Genomic DNA, 18,291 nt, shown 5'->3' with positions numbered 1-18,291 from the left:
CACACAACATCTGCATCTCCTGAAACACCTTCCAGAGCCCCTGCCAGCCTGCTGTCACCTGGAGCAGCTGTCAGGAGTATTTGAGAGAGACAAGATAAGTAGAAACTCAGCCAGACTTTCTGTTTATTTCTTTAACTGTGAAGAAAGTAACATTTTTCATCAGCACTAAATTAAAAATCCAAAAAGGGAGACAATGCAACAAAACAGGAAGCAAACAAACTTTATTAAGAAATATGAACAGGAAAATAACTTTATAGAAAAATACAGGTACAGGGCTGCTGCAGTCCTGTGCTCAGACATGGTTTGCTCTGAGCAGCTGCCAGGAGTCAGGGAGCTGCAGCTGCAATGGGACAGGATGGGTCTGTCCCTGTGTTTAAGGCCATTCCCATGTTCTCCTGGAGCAGGGCCATCGAGGCAGAGCATCTCCACTGGCCTCCTCCTCCTCCTGTGCTGCTCCCAGTCACTGGGACCCTCCTCCAAGGCCCCAGGAGCTTCAAGGCAAAGGGGAGCTTAGGGATGATTGTCTGGAGAATCAGCAGCACCACTGGCAGCACTGACTGGGGTCATTTGGCACATGGACTAAATCTTCCTGCTCCCTGCTTATCCAACATCCAACCTCAACAACACCATTTTGGTCCTTCACTACATATTATATTAACATGATTTCTTCACAAGAATGATATCTAATGCAAAAAAAAAAAATACTGTTAAGGAAGAAATAAGAGAGGAATTAGCCCAAAATTACAAGTTATATACAGATTAAAATAAATTCCATCAGGAAAAGAAACAATTCTTTTATTATTTTCAATTGGCACCTGTGGGAATAATTTAAAAACCAAGCACCTTGGGCAGGGCTGTGCTGCAGCCTCTGGAGTGGGGATGATGGGATGGGATGGGATGGGATGGGATGGGATGGGATGGGATGGGATGGGATGGATGGGATGGGATGGGATGGGATGGGAGGGATGGGATGGGATGGGATGGGATGGGATGGGATGGGATGGGATGGGATGGGATGGGATGGGACAGGGCTGTCCCTCTTCTCTGCAGAGCTGGGGTTCCTCTGGCAGTAGCTTCACCTCCCCAAGATTTTTGTGCAAACAAAGGGGCCCTGGGCTCTGGCCAGGGTGATGTGACATTGGAGTGGTGACATTCCCCACTGCTGCAGGTGGCCAGCTCCTGGCTATGACCAGAATGGCAAAATAACTCAGGACTCAGGGCTGGGCAAGGCCATTCCAACTGGATTTGCACTGACCAGATGTGGGAGCACTTTGTCTCCATCCAAGCAGTATCTCTGATTGCCACACCTGATTTATGCTTGCTTCTTCTTGGAGTAAGTGACACCATGGGCTGGCATGCTCCTGGTCCATGGGCTGACACTCTTGGCATGAAGAGCAGGCTCCAGGCCCCTGCCAAGCTTGGCCAGCACAGCCTGTTCTGTCAGCAAGGAGGCACCAGCTCTGCAGGTGAGTGCTGGAGCCCTGCATGTTCTCCCCTGGCAAATGGCCATTTACAGTAAAACAGCATGGAAAATTCAAATTAAAAAAAAAAAAAAGAAATTCAAGTGAGGTGGTGCATCCATAGGAGGCCCAGTCTCAGGAGAGCCAGGCACTGTCAGTCCTGACAACACTGTGGTGCAGCTTCCCATAAATATTGATGCATAAATACCTGATTTGGACCACGATTTCAGCCCCTTCCCCAAGCCCAGCACCCAAAAGCTGAAGGCCAGCAATGTGTCACAAGCTGTCAAAGTCCACTGACCCTGGCCAGAATTGATCCCTTCTTGGTCTCTGGCCAAAGGCATGCACTGGTGTGGGCACACGAGTCCTCATGGCCAGCCCACGCTGGCACAGTGAACTGGTTAAACTGGGCACCTCAGCCTCGCCCAGACCACCCCAAAAACAGCAGCTGGGGGGGTCAGGAGACGAGAGCAGCTCATGTGGCTCATAAATGAGTTCATTACAGGTCATTGGCTTCTTCAGGCGGCTGCTTGGTTAAACCAAGGCAGTGCTCCTGGAGCAGGATCTACTCCTCCACTGGCCAGAGCTCCTCTGGGGGTGGTGGTGGCCTGGTGGGTGGCAGGGACTGCATGGCTGGAAGAGAAGGCAGGACAGGTCAGTCCCTGCTGCAGGGCTGACCCTCCACACTGCTGCCCTGCCTGGGGAGGGGCACAGCCTCCATTCCCCTCCCCACTGGGAGCTGGGAGCACTGGTTCCAGTTTGTGGGTTTGGGTCAGACCCTCCTGCCCCCCACCCCCCTGAGCCAGCAGGTTCAGTGATGGTTTGGGCAGAAATGAGGAGTGTGGGGGTTTCCACTGCTGTTAGTGCACAGGATGGTTGTTCCAGAGTGCTCATTAGAGAGTGGGATTTGTGCCCTGGCTTTTCCATGGGCACACCTGTGGTCAGGCTGCTAAACACCTTTGTTTCTGAGACTTCACAAACCCCCACCGTGCCTGCAGTGACAGGAAACAGGTCAGACCAACCCAGGGGCTTGGAAGAATGAAGTGCTACAGAAGTGACTGAGCTGATTCACTGTTCCCAAACCCAACCCCTGGCACAGGAGCCACGCTCTAAGCAAGGCACAGCCTCCCCTCGGGTTCTGCCCCGGTGGCACTGGCTGTGCTCGTCCCTCCCTGCGCTCACCTTCCCGGCAGGTGGCTCCGGTGTGGCCGTGCAGGCAGAGGCACTGCCCGTTCCGGGGGCTGCAGTAGGAGCTGCTGGGGGCGCACTGGCAGGGCAGGCGGCAGTCGGGGCCGAAGCGGCTGGGCCGGCAGTCTGCGGAGGGCACAGAGCTGCTCAGGCTGCTGCCCGCGGCAGGAGCGCTCAGAGCTTTGCGGGGATGCTCGTGCTGGGTGCGGCACGGGGCACAGACAGCTTTTGCTGTGGTGGCACAGGATATCAGAGCACCCCCAGGCCACCAGGATGTCCCTTCAGCCTCTGATCCTCAGCCCTTTCACCGTGTCAATCTGAGCACACGGGCTCTGGAGGCTGGGGGAGAATTTGCATTCAGATCTGACTACAAACGGGAACCAGAGAGGTGAGTGCCACTGCCCCTCTCACTCTTTGAGGTGACACACACCAGAAAAAGTCCCCTCCCAGCTTCCTGGAGCAAAACCCCCGTGACACAGCCCCCTTCCTTCCCTGCCCACCTCACCTGCAGCACACGTGGGGCCGGTTTTGCCCGGGGGGCACAGGCAGCGCCCCGTGGCCGGGTCACAGGGGACATCGCTGGGACAGTCACAGAGATGCTGGCACCCCTCGCCGTACGTCCCTTCCTCGCAGCCTGTGTGAGACACGGAATGCAGCCCCTGCCCTGCGTGCCGGCCCTCGGGGACCCCCGGGGAGGGCGAGAAGGACGGGAGGTACCTGTGTGACAGCGCTCGCCCCGCAGCCCGGGGGGACAGCGGCAGCGCCCGGTGGCAGGGTCACAGCCAGCCCCGTGCTCGCAGTCACAGCGCTCCCGACAGCCCGGGCCGTGGAAACCCGCGGGACAGCCTGGCACGGGAAAAGCTCCTTAGAGCGTGGGTGAGTGGAGCCGTGCAGCAGAGCCGCGGTCAGCCCAGCAGGGAGAAGCAGAGAGCCTTCCTGCCCGACCTGTGCGCCGAGCTCAGCCCCGCGGCATCGGCTCGGTACCCAGAATCTCCGGGCAGCGGGGATGGGGGTGTCTTGCGAGGGCACTGCTGTGACCGTGGGGTCACGCAGCGATCAGAAATCCCCTCTCAGCTGCTGCTACCTACGAAAGGCTGGCTGCGAACCCTTGGAAAAGGGAGAGCCCCGCGGGGTGTGACACCGGTGTCACATTCCTGTCCTGCAGGGAAAGCCCCGCAGAGTGTGACACCGGTGTCACATTCCTGTCCTGCATGGAGAATCCCGCGGAGTGCGACACCGGTGTCACACCCGTGTCCTGCAGGGAGAGCCCCGCGGGGTGTGACACCAGTGTCACACTCCTGTCCTGCCGTCCGGACGAGCTTTAGAGTCCCCTCCCCACGCCCCAAGCCGAGTGTGTCCCGCCCCAGCACTCACTGTGCTCGCACAGGGGCCCGTAGTGGCCCGGGGGACAGCGGCAGGTGCCCGTGGCCGGCTCGCAGGTGGCGTTGTGCAGGCAGGAGCAGCGCAGCTGGCAGGCGGCACCGAACCATCCCGGAGGGCATTCTGCGGGCGACAGAAAACGGCAGAGCTGCTCAGCAGCTCCACACCCGAGCTAAGGCAGGGCTGGCACGCGTGGGATAACAGAAATGGACAATCCATCCGGGCCAGGTTACCTAATTCGCAGGATTTCCCCGTCCACCCCGGCGCACAGGAGCAGGAGCCATCGGCTGTGTGGCAGAGCCCCCCGTTGTGACAGGAGCAGCGCTGCTGGCAGCCCGGCCCGTAGCGATGCTCCTCACAACCTGCGGGCACAGGGACCACGAGCAGAGATCTCAGCGTCAGGAAATCATTTCCAGCCCAGGACCTTTCCTGACAGTCCTGATGCATGACTGTGTTGGGTTGATGTGACCAGAAATGTGTATTCTATCACCATTTGTTGCAGCCGGGTGGGGCAGTGATTCCTTATCTCCTGGCACATATTATCTGCTAATGGGCCATCTTTAAACCAGCTGGGGCAATCGTCTTTATCTTTTCCACAGCCCATCCTCCCTCCAGGAAGATATCATCTGCTGGTGGGCCAGTGAGTCCCAGTGCATGACTGATAAAATTCCATCATCCCACTGGGAGATGCTCCAGCCAGGGGAGGAGCCAAGCCTTTCCTACCTAGATAAAAACTGAGATTTTGGACAGAAAGTTGCCATCTTTCCACTGGATTCCAAAGGAAAGCTGGACCTCTCCACATCATCACTGGACCTTCAGAGGAAAACTGCACCTTCTCCAGGAGCACTGCTCCAGCTGAACCACATCTGCCCCTGCAGGAGGATGCAGCCACCATTGAATGGGACTGTGCCACCACCCTGACTGACAGGTGTCAGCTTGGATTCTGACTCTGGCAGTGCTTTGGGATTGTTCTTTGTAATACTGCATTTCTATTTTAATTTTCCTAGTAAAGAACTGTTATTCCTAATTCCCATATCTTTGCCTGAGAGCCCCTTAATTTCAAAATTATAACAATTTGGAGGGGCAGGATTTACATTCTCCATTTCAAAGAGAAGGTTCTGCCTTTATTGGCAGACACCTGTCCTTCAAACCAGGACAATGACCCACACTTGCCTTGCTCACAGGTGGGGCCAGCTCTGCCTGGAGGGCACACACAGTCTCCAGTGACAGGGTGGCAGGGAACGCCGGCCCCGCAGGGACACAGCTCTGCACAGTCCTGGCCATAGCGGCCAGCAGGGCATCCTGGAGGGAGGAAAACTTCAGTCAGGCCAAAGATCATTTGTTTCCAACCCTCCTGCCATGGGCAGGGACACCTCCCACTAAGCCAGGTTGTTGCAAGCCCTGCCCAGCTGTGGTAATACAGCAATACAGCAATGTAGCAATATACTAATACAGTCAGGGAAACGTGTGCCAGGAGAATTCACTTTATCATAAAATCAACAGAGCAGAAAAATGTTTCTGTGGCTAAGGCAGACAGCAAGCACGGTCATCTGCAGGCTTATCCCTGGGACACAGCAGGAGGGCACTGCTGCCAGGACAGCTGGACAAAGGACACAAGGAGCTTTTCTCAGGAGTCAGTGCCTGGTGTGCTGCTCATCCCCCGCAGGGTCAGCACCTTTCTGTGGGCAGGGTCTGCACCTCTGTAAGAGTCAGTCCGAAGTTTCTCTGCCTCACAACCAGAGACTGAGACCCAGGACCCCACCACTCGTTCTGGACCTGAGCTCTGGCCTGGCTGAGGTGGGTGCTTGCCAAGGGACTGTTTGTAGGTGTGCCTGGTGCTGCCATGGCACGCTGCTCTCGAGCAGGGTACTGGTTATAGTGTCCTGTTCCACCTCTTTCTTGGAGCAATGATCTCTACATACAATAGTCCATAAATCTCCCCACCTTTTGGCCAGAGGCCACTCGCTTTAGAAAAGGACTATAAAAAGTGACTTTCTTAAAGAGACCCTGAGATCTCTTTCTCCCCAATGGATCAAAGACACGTCCATTGTTGGGCAACCATGAGGATGCACCCCTTCTGTTGGTAGCTATACCCCATCCTTTCTCTCTCTCTCTCGCTCTATTGCAAAACTGAATTGTTACATGCAATAAACTGCATTACTGCTTTCTGCTGAACAAACCTGAGTCTCTTGCCTTTTGTCTTTCGCACCCTGGGGTCAAACGAACCCTCACAACTCCCGCTGGGGTTGAGGGGATCGTGACACCCCTCCACCCCCACATTCCCCCGAGGAGGCTCCCCTCTTTCCCAGCCCCCGTGGGCTCAGAGCTCACCGATGGCACAGTCAGCGCCGATGAAGCCGGGGGGACAGTGGCACATCCCCGTGGCAGTGTCACAGCGACCCCCGTTCCTGCACTGGCACTGCCTCCCGCAGTCACGGCCGTACCAGCCCGGGGAGCACTCTGAGGGGACAACAAACAGCAGATGGGAACACAAGGACAAGGCCCAGACACCCCGGGAAAACCCAGCAGGTGGGTTTGTGTGACAGGAGGTGTTGGGATGGATGAATCAGGAAAACCTTATAAATATGATTGCCCAGCAAAAGATTTTTGAGAATATGGAAATCATCAGCGAGACTGAAATGAAAGTCATCTTTGAGATACCAAACCTTAGTTACTAAATAACTAGAAGGCAATAGGATGGCAGGAAAGTAATCCCCTCTTGATGGAACAATGCCTTCTGCTGGAGAGCAGTTCCAAAGTTCAGAGAAGGCCCTGCTAGCTTGGCAGAAGGGGTCCAAAGAGTAGATTTTAGGGTTTACAGTATAACACATTATGGTAATGTAATGATTCTTACAGGCTGTATGCAAACACTATAGGATTTGTATCTTTGATTAGATTGGTTAGTGGAAATTAGAATATTCAACATAGAAAAATATTTATTGTATTGTAAATGGGAAAATCACTCTCTTACTTCCTTCTCTTACTTCCCTCTCTCTTACCTCTTAGAACTCTTACTACCCCCCACTCTCTTCCTGCCCTGCTCCAAGCTGCAGGGCCCTTTTTACCCACACCCTATGCAATCAACCACAAGTTTCAAGACCTGGCTTATAGAGATCTCTCCATCTGTCACGACCATCCTGACCACTGTCACACTGTACAGTCTCCTACAAGGAGGCACAGAGCTCTGCTGGCACCAGCAGTGGGGTTCTGACCCATTCTGTCACACAGAGCAGCCCCACAGCACCCAGAGCTCAGCTCACACACACATCCCTCATGGCAGAGGGGTTTCAGGACTTTCAGCCTGCAAAGGGGAGGCAGTGGGAGCAGAGCAGGACTCACCCAGCTGGCAGGAGGGACCGTGGGAGCCGGGGGGACACACACAGGCCCCGGTGACAGGGTGACATTCCTGGGTGGCTCCGGAGCACTGGCAGATCTGAGCACAGCCCTCCCCAAAGGTCCCTGGCAGGCAGGCTGTGAGGAGACAGGGCACCAAGGTGGCTCAGGGGCCATCCCACCCCTCTCTGCAAGGCTTTTTTAAAAATGTTTTATTTTAAGCCAGGATTTAGAGAGCCTTTTATGGTAAAATTCTCTACCACCCAAAAAGCAAAGGGTCTCATGCAAAAGAGTCATTCACTCCAGGACATTCTTGGATTTAAAGGAAAGGCATTAGATGCCTTTTGCAGTGCCAGCCCTACCTGCTCTCTCATTTCTGCAAGCTCCACACACAGAGAGGACAAATCCAGCACTCTGCGTAAGGAACGTGCTCACACATCTCTGTCTCTTCCAGACTTGCTCATACCCACAGGAGCTCATTTTAATAGTGATTTATTGCTAATCCTCTGGATAAATACCCAGCTCTGATTTCCCACTTGGCTCCCTCTGCCCTGCTAACATTCCTCAGGCATGCACCCAGCTGCCAGACTGGGAGTTGCTCCTTGGCACAGCTCTGCTCTTGGGCCGGTTTTCCTCGTTTATCTTTTTTGTTTTATTTATTTTTTCCCCTTCTATTTTCTGCAGGAATTGCTTGCCCCGTGCTGTTCCCAGAGGCTGTGAGCTGAGCTGTGAGAGCACCATTGCCATCTCCTCACGTTTTTCACATCCAGAGCCGGTCAGTCCTGGCGGGCAGCCGCACTGCCCGGTGACATGGTGGCAGGGCACTCCCGGGGGACAGGCACAGCGGCTGGCACAGTTCTTCCCAAAGAAACCTGGCAGGCAGGCTGTGGGAAAACAAACAGCAGGGTCTGAGTCTCCTGCCTGGGCTTTAAGTTGTTGCTAAAGCCTGGAAGGCATCAGAGCCCAAGGGGCTCCTGCTCCGGTGCCGAGCCAGCCCAGCAGCATCTTGTCACAATCTCTAAATATTTTGCCACAACTTGTAATTCTCATTAAAAATGAAGTTTCCCCCTTCCCAGGCTCTGAAGCAGCCAATGTTTCCCTGGGTTTCCCTTACCCAGGAGTGCTTCTCACCTTTCTCACAGCGCTGGCCCCTCCAGCCACGGGGGCAGTCACAAACACCAGTGACGTGGTGGCACGAGACATTGTCCCCACAGTCACAGAGCTCCTCACAGCGTGCCCCAAACAGCCCCTCTGGACAAGCTTCAGGGATGAAATCACAGCAGAAAAGACACATTGCACCAAAAAAGAGATTTTTGGGGGCTTTTTTCCCAGTAGTTCCACAGCTGACTGGGTCTCTTGTGCACACACAGGCAGCTTGAAACACATCATAGGGACCTGGCAGGACCTTAGCTGGTTCTTTTTTAAAAAAACCAACATCATGTCTACCTTTTGGGTGGGTTTCTTCATTAATTTACATTGAAAGAAACTATAAAGTGCATAACACTGCCTGGTGCTGCTGAGGTTGTGTGGGACTCTGGGAGAATGTGGCAGTGCTGGGAGGGGACACTGTCCCTCAGGATGTGGCAGGATCCAGTGAGCTGATTTGTGTGGCCAAGCCTCAGCTGCCAGCAGAGCTGTTTACAGCCTCCTGAAGGGGAAAACACTCCCAGCAGGAAACCTGAGAGTGGCTGGTGGCAGCTGAGGCTGTGGTGGCAGCTCCCTTGTGCCAGGTGTCAGCTGCCAGTGCTGCCACTCCTCTTTACAACCTGATTTAAGGATGTGCCAAGCTGAGGTGTCATGACCCCAGAAGGGAAGAAGTTTGTAGATCCCTGCTTGGTGTGCTGATATGTGATGAGGTCCCTGTCACTGCTCCAAAGGCCAAGAGCCTTTCCCTAATGGGAAGGAGGTTGCCAGGGTGTGTGTCACAGCTAAGGGTACAGCAGACACTGAGCCACCAAGGGACAGATGCCATGGCTTGCTGGGGCTTGGGACCAAAGCCAGGCCCTGAGGGTCAGTGTGATACAAGGACACACAGCAGGAAGAATGGAAAGGGGAAAATCCATTAAAATAACCCTGCCAGAGGAAGGTCCTCCCTTGGCATTTTGGTTTCACCAAGCAGGGCTCCCACCCTGCCTTCATTCCTGCTTGGAGCCTGTGGTTTTGCACTGATGCCTGGGGGTCTGTGCCTTTGAGAATCCCACCAGCACTGCCACAGGCTGCTCTGGGTGTGCACCAGCACTTTCAGGACAACCCTTAGACAACAGGAACCATGTGGGGTTGGAACTGGATGATCTTCCCACCCAAATCCCTCTGTGACTGAATGAAAGGAGAAAGAACAGCAGCGGGCAAAACTGGGGCACAGCCTAAACCACGGCACTGCCAACTCCCTGCTTGCTGAAATCTGATCTTTATGTCTTTGCTTGAGCCCCCAGCCCCTCCCAGTGCAGCACCAGGTGCTGGCAGAGCCATGGATGCCCAGATCAGCCCCCACGTGCCCCACTCACGTCTCTGGCAGGCGTCGCCGGTCCAGCCGGGCTGGCAGAGGCAGCGCCCGGTCCGGCGGTCACAGAGCCCCCCGTGCTGGCACTCACAGTGCTGCTGGCAGTCCAGGCCGTGCTGTCCCTGGGCACAGGCTGGCAGGGGCACAGCAGGGGTGAGACACTGTCCTGGGGTCACCCTCCCACCACCCCACCTGCACAGCAAGGACCGTGCACCCCAATCCCCTGCACGTCACCTCCACAGCAAAACCATTCCAAAGCAGCACCTGTTTGCCCCAGAGCTGCTTTCCCTGCTGTTTCCTCACCCAGCTCGCAGGCCAGCCCTGTCCAGCCTGCAGGGCAAGCACAGGTCCCCGTGGCTGGGTCACAGGTGCCGCCGTTCTGGCAGAGGCAGCGCTGCTGGCAGTTCTTCCCAAAAAAACCCACTGGGCAGGCTGAAGGAGAAACAGAACAAACACCCCAGTCAGGACACAGCTCTGGAGGCTTGTGCCACGCTGTGGGTGGATGGTCTGATACAGAGCAACAATGATTTTGATGTAAGAGGAGCCAATGACACCCCCAAGGCTGCTCAGCTACCCACAAAACAACTTTTGGTATTTCACCTGCTCAGGTGAGAGCAGCAGCACTCCACCCACCCTGAGGAATGGCATTCCTGCCATGCTGCCAGGGCTGGGAAGGGTTACCTTGCTGGCACGAGGGTCCTGTCCAGCCCTCAGAGCACAGGCAGAGCCCACTGACATGGTTGCAGCTGGCGTTGTTGAAGCACTGGCAGGTCTGGCTGCAGTTCTGGCCATACCTGTTCTCCTGGCACGCTGCAGAGGAGCAGAGCAGGCAGGAGTGGTGGGCACTGGGTGGGGATTAGAGCAGCCAGGCTCCTACCAACCCTGCCAAGGGCTGGGAGGGGATCTGGCAGTGGTGCTTGGCTGCTGTGTGAGGGGGTTTTGTGGGGTTACAGGGAAATCCTACAGCCCTGACATCCAAACATAGACACTGCTACCAGCAGTGTTACAGCCTTCATCTATTTGAAAGCAGTTATGCTGGATGTCCAAGCCCTCATTACATCCAACCACAACATGCTCAGGAAGAGCCCCCCAGTCTGAGCCCGGAGAAAATCACAAATGGGACAACCCAGATCTTCAGTTTCTATGACCTGGCAGCAGAGACAGCCCTGGCTCCAGAGCTGCCCATGGAGGGCAGGACAGGCACCTCCCACAGACCCCCACCCTGGGCACAGACACCCACCCTGGGCACAGACACCCACCCTGGGCACACACACCCACCCTGGGCACAGTGGGGGCCAGTCCAGCCTGGGGGACACTGGCACTGGCCTGTCACAGGGTCACACTGGGCACCATTCAGGCAGTCACAGACTTGTCGACACTCCAGTCCATAAAATCCATCAGGGCAGGCTGTGGAAAACAAAGAAGAAATCCACACAAAATGCAGAGCTGGAGCCCCTGCAGTGGGAAAAGGGGCCTGCCCCTTAGTGACCTTTGTGGCCAATGTGAGGCTGCACCAGTGTGGCAGCCACTGCAGATATTAGATGTGAGTCCACTGTGGACATTCCAGGTACAGGAGAGGGCAGTGGTGGATCAGGAGAGGGACAGTTTGAGGTTCCTGACCAGGAGAGGCTGCTGGGGGAGCTGGATCCATGCATCCAGGACCCCTCCAGGAGGCTGCTCCGAGACCCTGTGTGCAACACATACACACTTGGGTGACCACAGCAGCTGTGCAACCACTGGGCAGCCTATTATTTTTTTTTTTCCCCCTAGAATTTTTCCCTCCAGAAATAAAACCAGAGGCAGCAGTTTGCAGATTTGACATCCTGAGGAATTCTCTTTGCTGTAACAGGATAACAAAGTCAGACAGGGAGCACAATCCCCAGGGCCAGGTACTCACCGTGCTCACAGAAGGTTCCTCGCCAGCCTGGGCTGCAGGTACAGGCCCCACTGACATGGTCACAGGTGGCTCCATTGTCACACTGACACTGGTGCCGACAGCTCAGCCCAAACCACCCTTCTGGGCACTCTGAAAAAAATAAGACTGAGGACTCTGTCCTTTCCTGTCCCAGAGAGGATATCCCAAGGCAGGAGCTTGGATTCTGAATGGAATAAAAATACCTGGCAGCTGCTTTTTACACAAGAACCAATGGCTTCTAACCCACCCCTTACATTGTGTACCCACATCATGCAGCCAGGGCAGGGGCAGGGCTGGAGCAATGCCCTTCCCTGGAGCTCCTGGGTGGGTGTGGGGGACAGGGCAGAGCTGGAGCAATGCCTTTCCCTGGAGCTCCTGGCATGGTGTGGAGCCAGCAGGACAGGGGCAGGGCTGGAGCAATGACTTTCCCTGCAGCCCCTGGCTGGATGTGGGGGACAGGGCAGGGACAAGGATGGAGCAATGCCTTTCCTTGGAGCTCCTGCAGCCCCTGGCTGGGTGTGAGGCTGGCAGGGCAGGGTCAGGGCTGGAGCAATGCCGTTCCCTGCAGCCCCTGGCTGGGTGTGAGGCTGGCAGGGCAGGGTCAGGGCTGGAGCAGTGCCTTTCCCTGGAGCTCCTGCAGCCCCTGGCTGGATATGGGGGGCAGGGTCAGGGCTGGAGCAGTGCCTTTCCCTGGAGTTCTGCAGCCCCTGGGTGGCTATGGGGCCGGCAGGGCAGGGTCAGGGCTGGAGCAGTGCCTTTCCCTGGAGTTCTGCAGCCCCTGGGTGGCTATGGGGCCAGCAGGGCAGGGTCAGGGCTGGAGCAGTGCCTTTCCCTGGAGTTCTGCAGCCCCTGGGTGGCTATGGGGCCGGCAGGGCAGGGCAGGGCAGCACTCACTCTGCTCGCAGCGGGTGCCCGTGTAGCCGGCCTCGCACACGCACTGCCCGCTCTCGGCGCTGCAGCTGCCGTCGCTGTTGCTGCAGTTGCAGGCGTGGGCACAGTCGGGGCCCCAGCGCCCCAGGTCACAGGCTGGAAAAACACAGCAGGAGCCCATCACTGGTGTGTGCCTGAGAGCACAGCGTGGGCACAGTGCTGCCTTCACCAGCGGGCACAGGGAGAAACACGGCTGCAGACAGGCCAGTGGCACTGCCAGCACCGGACAGACAGGGCGAAAAAACAAAAGGATTTCAGAGAGATTTCCCTGCAGAGGCAGAGCATGAGGAATGAGGGATGGCAGCACAGGGTGAGGGAGCAGAGCACAGGTGCCGTACCTCGCTGGCAGTGGAGCCCTGTCCGGCCGGGCGGGCAGCTGCACGTCCCTGTCACTGGATGGCAATGTCCCTCATTCCCACAGCTGCAGCTCAGCTGGCAGCCAGCGCCGAACCAGCCGGCTGCACACACTGCCAAGGCAAACAGGAGGGACTGCAGGTGGCTGCTGGAGCCCTGGCACTCAGCAGAGCCACTGGGGACTGGCACAGCCCTGACACCCCCTGTGCAGGAACGGGATGAGGGGCTCAGCATTTTCCTCCCTTTCTCCTGCTGCAGAAGTTACCACAGTGCAGATGGGGCTAGAGGGACTTTGAAGACATCCCAATGAGTGAGGAAACAGAGCGTGGCAGTGCCTGGTCGGTCACTGGATGCTGAAATACCCCATCCCAGCTGGAGATGGACATTCCAGCTGAGGGACCCAGCCCAGCCTGCACTCACCATCCTGGCAGCGCTGACCAGTGTAGCCAGGCTGGCACAGGCAGGCTCCGGTGGTGGGGTCACAGCTGGCATTGTTGGCACAGTCAGGGCAGATCTCCTGGCAGCCTGGCCCCCAGAGACCCTCAGGGCAAGCTGGAGCATGAGCAGAGAGAGAACACAGAGCACTGGGATCAGTGGCAGAGGGAGATGTGTGACCTTTTGGGCTCCCTCTCGCTGTGCTCATGCGAGATGTGGATTTCTGTTCAAAGCACGTGGCTACCAGCGAGCACAGCACGGCTGTGCCTGTCCCACAGTCCACAGTCAGCCCTCTCTAAGTGCTATTCTGAGCTCACTCCAGGATTTTCATGCCAATTTTGGATTTGCAGCCACTCACAGGGAGCTCCTCAGTGGGAAATGGTGCTGCTGGCACAGGGACTCCACAGCTGCTGTCACACCATGGACAGCACATCAGTCACTGCTCCAGGACCTGCTGGGAGTTGCAAAGAAGGAGCAAAAGGCTAAACTGCTAAAACCAGGGCAAGAATCCTTCTCCAACTGGTCCTAAACTGCTCCAGGGCCTGGAAAAAAGGCAGCTTGAAATGTATGGTAAGCACTATGCACACGTAGTTCCATTGCTCAGCCAAATTCTAGGAGCAGGACATCTCTATGTGACTAACTCCTTCCAGATGCTGCAGTACTGCAGAATCAGGCAAAAGCTTTCAATTTCAGACTCTCTAGTATTCCAGCAATTAAAGAGTAACCTGGTGAAGGCAATTAAAAACATGTATCAATAAAAAAAGGTTCCTCTCCTACACTGAGGACTGTGACAGCCAAAAACATCTTCATCTTTTTCACTGTCTTGTTTAAGACTCACCATCAAAAGCTGCAATTTTTTCTAATTTTCCACGAAGATCATTCTAACTGCACTGGGTGTTTTAAAAATGAATTTTAGTAAAAGAAAAGTAATAGGTCATAATACACCTAAATCCCTTCCTCTATACCAAAATCCCTGAGTGTTTGCTGGCCACACTCACCTTGGGCACAGTCGTGTCCTGTCCTGCCAGGTGGGCAGTGGCACTGCCCCGTGCTCCTGTCGCAGGGTGCTTCTCCACAGGCACAGGGATGCTGACAGCCTGGCCCAAATGTCCCCTCAGGGCACTCTGTGGAAGAACAGCAGGGTCAGAACTTTCCCCACAAGGTCTCCAAGAGCATTTTATCAACCTGGCCCTGCAGGCTGAAGGAGCCCCTGGGTCTGTGGGGAACAGCTGTGAGAGGTTCCCACCAGTGCTCATGGTTTAGTGAGCATGGTGGTGTTTGCTCAAAGGTTGGATTTGATGATCCTGAAGGTCTTTTCCAGCATTAATCATTCTGTGAGCCTGGGTGTGACCACTCTGTGAGCCACACTGATCACCTCCAGCATTGCCACACCACCCTGGTCTGTCTGCCTGTCACTTCTCTCTTGTTGTGTGTCCTTTCAACAAGTATTTCTTGGTGCAAGAACGACCACTCACATCCCCAAAAAGGGGGCCAAACTGGTGTCCAGTCTTTGGACAAGGACTCTGCCCAAGCCACCCTGCTGTCTCTGTGCTGGGGTGAAGAACACCAGGGTCACAGCCCCACACCAAACCACCTCTTGGCTTCTCCAAGATGCTGTGAGGATTTTTACCTCCCTGGCTGAATTCTTCCAGGATGTGAGCACTAGGATGTTAAGAAGCAGCCAGGTTTGCAGCAGGACACAGATGGAAAGCAGGAAAGAAGGAGATCCTCATGCAGAGGAGGAATAAGTGCTCATCCTTCCCTCTGCTCTGGATGCCAGCGTGGTTCTCCTGATCCCAGCTCCGTTTGATCTCCATGCCACAATTAGCAACCAGCTGGTGACATGCAAACTGAAGGTGCCAGACCAAAGATCCTCAAACCCTCTCTGAGTCCCCCACAAGAGCTCCAGGCTGACCAAAGCCAAGGCTCTGCAAAGCCTCAGCAGAGGCGAGCACGGCGGCTCTGACAAACCGCGGAGGAAACGCAGCGCCTCCATTTCCAGTGACACAGTGGAGTTTTTGTTATTCCTCCTCTTTGCTAATTGATGGCAGATGTTTGTCTTCACCCTTTAATAATTTCCAGATCCGAACAACAGCCAAGAGCCTGCTATTTCTATACAAATATTTGTGTTATTTCCTGTGACTCCCCCCTACAGCTCCTTTCTTACCCTTTTTTAAAATACCCTGAGCAGGAGCACCCAGCCCTGGACAAGGCTCCAGGGACCCCAGGCATCCCAGCACAGGAGGCTCAGGGCTGCAGACCCAGCCAGGGAGCACAGCCCTGCAGGAGCTGCTCTCATCTCTCCTGCCAGCACCATGGTAGCACTTGCATTGGGATTTTTTGTTTTCTGCAGTTCTTGTTCTGACCAAGTCCTGTCAGAGATAGGGCTCTGCACCAAGACCCCGTGCTGGCAGATCAATGATGGTTGCAGCTTCTGGGCTGGAGTAAAGCAGTGCTTGGCTAAACATCAGTTAGTGCAGAAACTCCTGGGATGCTCCAATCCAAATCCAGACTCCGGCCCCTTCCAACCTCTCCATGCAGTGTCTTCTGCTGCTGCAGGCTGTCTTCAAGTGTCCAACTTTTGCATTTTCTGTGGGACCCAACCAGCTGCAGGGGTTCAGGAGGCCCCAGCCACACAAGAGCAGGAGTGGGTTGATTTTTCAGTCACCACTCAGCTCTGCAGTTGGCAGAACTTATTCTTTTCCAAGCGCCGTGTTCATATTTTGTAATCATCACCTCGTGCCAATGACTCACTGCCTTTAGGTTCTCTCAAAGCACCTTTGTCTGCCCAAAGTGAAGCTCTCTGGCACACAAACCACCCCCAGGATCTCGAAATCTGCACCCTCAGAGCATACACAGAGCTGGGCAGTTCAGTCATCATCCCATCAACTGGCCCTTCATGGGAAGAGCTCTAGGAGGTTCATACAGAGGCAGAAGTTTGAATCCTCATGTAAATTAAATGTAAAATACTTTTTTTGCACTTGCAGATGAAACAGAGTTTCACTAAGGAATAGAGAACAGAGCAGAAAATGTGATACTGGTGTGCTGGGCAGGGATTGCCTGGATGGGAAAAGACATCAAGGCCAGGGAAAGATAATTAGATCCCAATCACCTCCATCTACCAACACAGAGGCAGGGTGAAGTGAGACCTTGCTCTCCTTTTCTGAATCAGGCTCATTTTACACAAGGAATTCACTCTCCCACTTTAAAGAGTTGGCAGCCACTCACAGAGACCTGTGGATGGCAGCTCCTGTGTCCCCTGAAGTCTCTACTGGCCACCCATCAGGTCACCTGCAGTGGGCTGGGGCTCTCACAGGACCCTGGAAGTGCTTTTGTGTTGTTTTATAAAGCAAAATTGTGAGGCCTGGTGAGTTTCCAGCACACACAGAGCTGCCCTGCAGGGCCCTGCCTTACCTTGGTCACAGTGCTGGCCGTGATAGCCTGGGGGACACTCCTGGTGACACTCCCCAGTGACAGGGTCACAGGGCACTCCTGGAGAGCAGCTGCACTTCTTCTTGCAGCCATCCCCATAATACCCGGGGTCACAGCCTGTGAAAAACCACAATCAGACAGAAAGAAGCTCTGAAGTTACTCTTTGCCCCTGGCAGAGCCCAGCCCTGGGTGTCACCCAGTGTCCCACAGCTGTCCCCACCCAGCACACAGCTCCTGCTGACCACTGAGTGAGCAAGAGGTGAGACAGTCTGCGAGGGTGGAAAGCAAGCAGAGCTTTCCCCTGAGAAAATTAATGGGGAAAAGAGGCCATGGGAGGAGAAAGTGGGATGGTCTGGGGGTGCATTGGGGGAACAGAGTGACACCAGATGGCACCAAGCTGGGTGTGAGTGTGGATCTGCTGAAGGAGGGGAGGGCTCTTCAGAGGGACCTGGACAGGCTGGATAATTGGGACAAATCCAGGGAAATGAAGTTGAACAAGACCAAGTGGGTCCTGCATTTGGCCACAACAACCTCTGCAGCATTACAGACTGGGGACAGAGTGGCAGAAAGGGAGCTGGGGACACTGATGGACAACAGGCAGGACATGAGCTAGAATGTGCCCAGGTGGCCAAGAAGGCCAATGGCTTCTGGCCTGGATCAGGAATGGTGTGGCCAACAGGACCAAGGCAATGATTCTTCCCCTGTGCTGGGCACAGGTTGGGCAGCACCTTGAGTGCTGTGTCCAGTTCTGGGGCCCCAATTGAGGAAGGACATAGAGGGGGTTGGAGCATGTCCAGAGAAGAGCAACAAGGCTGGTGAGGGGTCTGGAACACAAGTCCTGTGAGGAGCAGCTGAGGGAGCTGGGGATGCTTATCTTGCAGAAAAGGAGGGTCAGGAGACCTCATCACTCTGTACAACTCTCTGACAGGAGGGAACTGCCAGCGAACAGCAAAAGAACCAGAGGACACAGCCTTAAACTGTGCCAGGGGAGGTGTAGGCTGGACATCAGGAAGAATTCTTCACAAAGGTGTTGGAATGAGCTGGTGGAGTCACCATCCCTGGAGTGTTTAAGGAGACACTGGATGTGACACGCAGTGCCATGAGCTGGGTACCAAGGAGGTGTTCGGTCATAGGTTGGGCTTGATGACCCCAAAGGTGTGTTCCAAGCCAGCTGGAGGTGTGTGTGTGTGCCCCACTCACTGTGCTGGCAGCGCTGGCCGTGGTGGCCGGGTTTGCAGTGGCAGGAGCCGTCCCTGGCGTCGCAGCCCCGCGCGTTCTGCTGCAGGCACTGGCACTCCTCCGAGCAGCCCGGCCCAAACACCCACTTGGGGCACGCTGCAGGGAGACAGAGCAGCTGGTCAACC

At 55.3% G+C, this 18,291-nt stretch overlaps 1 protein-coding gene across 1 annotated transcript in view; it reads right to left on the bottom strand.

Annotated features, from left to right (window-relative positions):
- Window positions 1-205: 205 nt before the first annotated feature.
- The window catches only part of MEGF6 (multiple EGF like domains 6), an 82,593-nt gene continuing 64,507 nt past the window's right edge, over window positions 206-18,291 (bottom strand). Inside the window, exons 15-36 of the mRNA XM_079325958.1 lie at window positions 18,128-18,262; window positions 16,910-17,044; window positions 14,494-14,619; window positions 13,481-13,612; window positions 13,045-13,173; window positions 12,671-12,802; window positions 11,759-11,887; window positions 11,140-11,268; window positions 10,543-10,671; window positions 10,165-10,293; window positions 9,866-9,994; window positions 8,493-8,621; window positions 8,117-8,245; window positions 7,368-7,499; window positions 6,360-6,488; window positions 5,202-5,330; window positions 4,262-4,390; window positions 4,023-4,151; window positions 3,366-3,494; window positions 3,154-3,282; window positions 2,643-2,774; window positions 206-2,093 (exon numbers count right to left, since the gene is read on the bottom strand). Coding sequence (XP_079182084.1) covers window positions 2,026-2,093; window positions 2,643-2,774; window positions 3,154-3,282; window positions 3,366-3,494; window positions 4,023-4,151; window positions 4,262-4,390; window positions 5,202-5,330; window positions 6,360-6,488; window positions 7,368-7,499; window positions 8,117-8,245; window positions 8,493-8,621; window positions 9,866-9,994; window positions 10,165-10,293; window positions 10,543-10,671; window positions 11,140-11,268; window positions 11,759-11,887; window positions 12,671-12,802; window positions 13,045-13,173; window positions 13,481-13,612; window positions 14,494-14,619; window positions 16,910-17,044; window positions 18,128-18,262 — 2,798 coding nt within the window. The 3' untranslated portion in view covers window positions 206-2,025. The remainder of the gene's footprint in view (window positions 2,094-2,642; window positions 2,775-3,153; window positions 3,283-3,365; window positions 3,495-4,022; window positions 4,152-4,261; window positions 4,391-5,201; window positions 5,331-6,359; window positions 6,489-7,367; window positions 7,500-8,116; window positions 8,246-8,492; window positions 8,622-9,865; window positions 9,995-10,164; window positions 10,294-10,542; window positions 10,672-11,139; window positions 11,269-11,758; window positions 11,888-12,670; window positions 12,803-13,044; window positions 13,174-13,480; window positions 13,613-14,493; window positions 14,620-16,909; window positions 17,045-18,127; window positions 18,263-18,291) is intronic.

The sequence above is a fragment of the Erithacus rubecula genome (assembly GCF_903797595.1).
Source record: "Erithacus rubecula genome assembly, chromosome: 24".
NCBI lineage: Eukaryota > Metazoa > Chordata > Aves > Passeriformes > Muscicapidae > Erithacus > Erithacus rubecula.
Note: the sequence above shows the minus strand (reverse complement) of the source record. Positions and strands in the feature narration are given on the sequence as shown.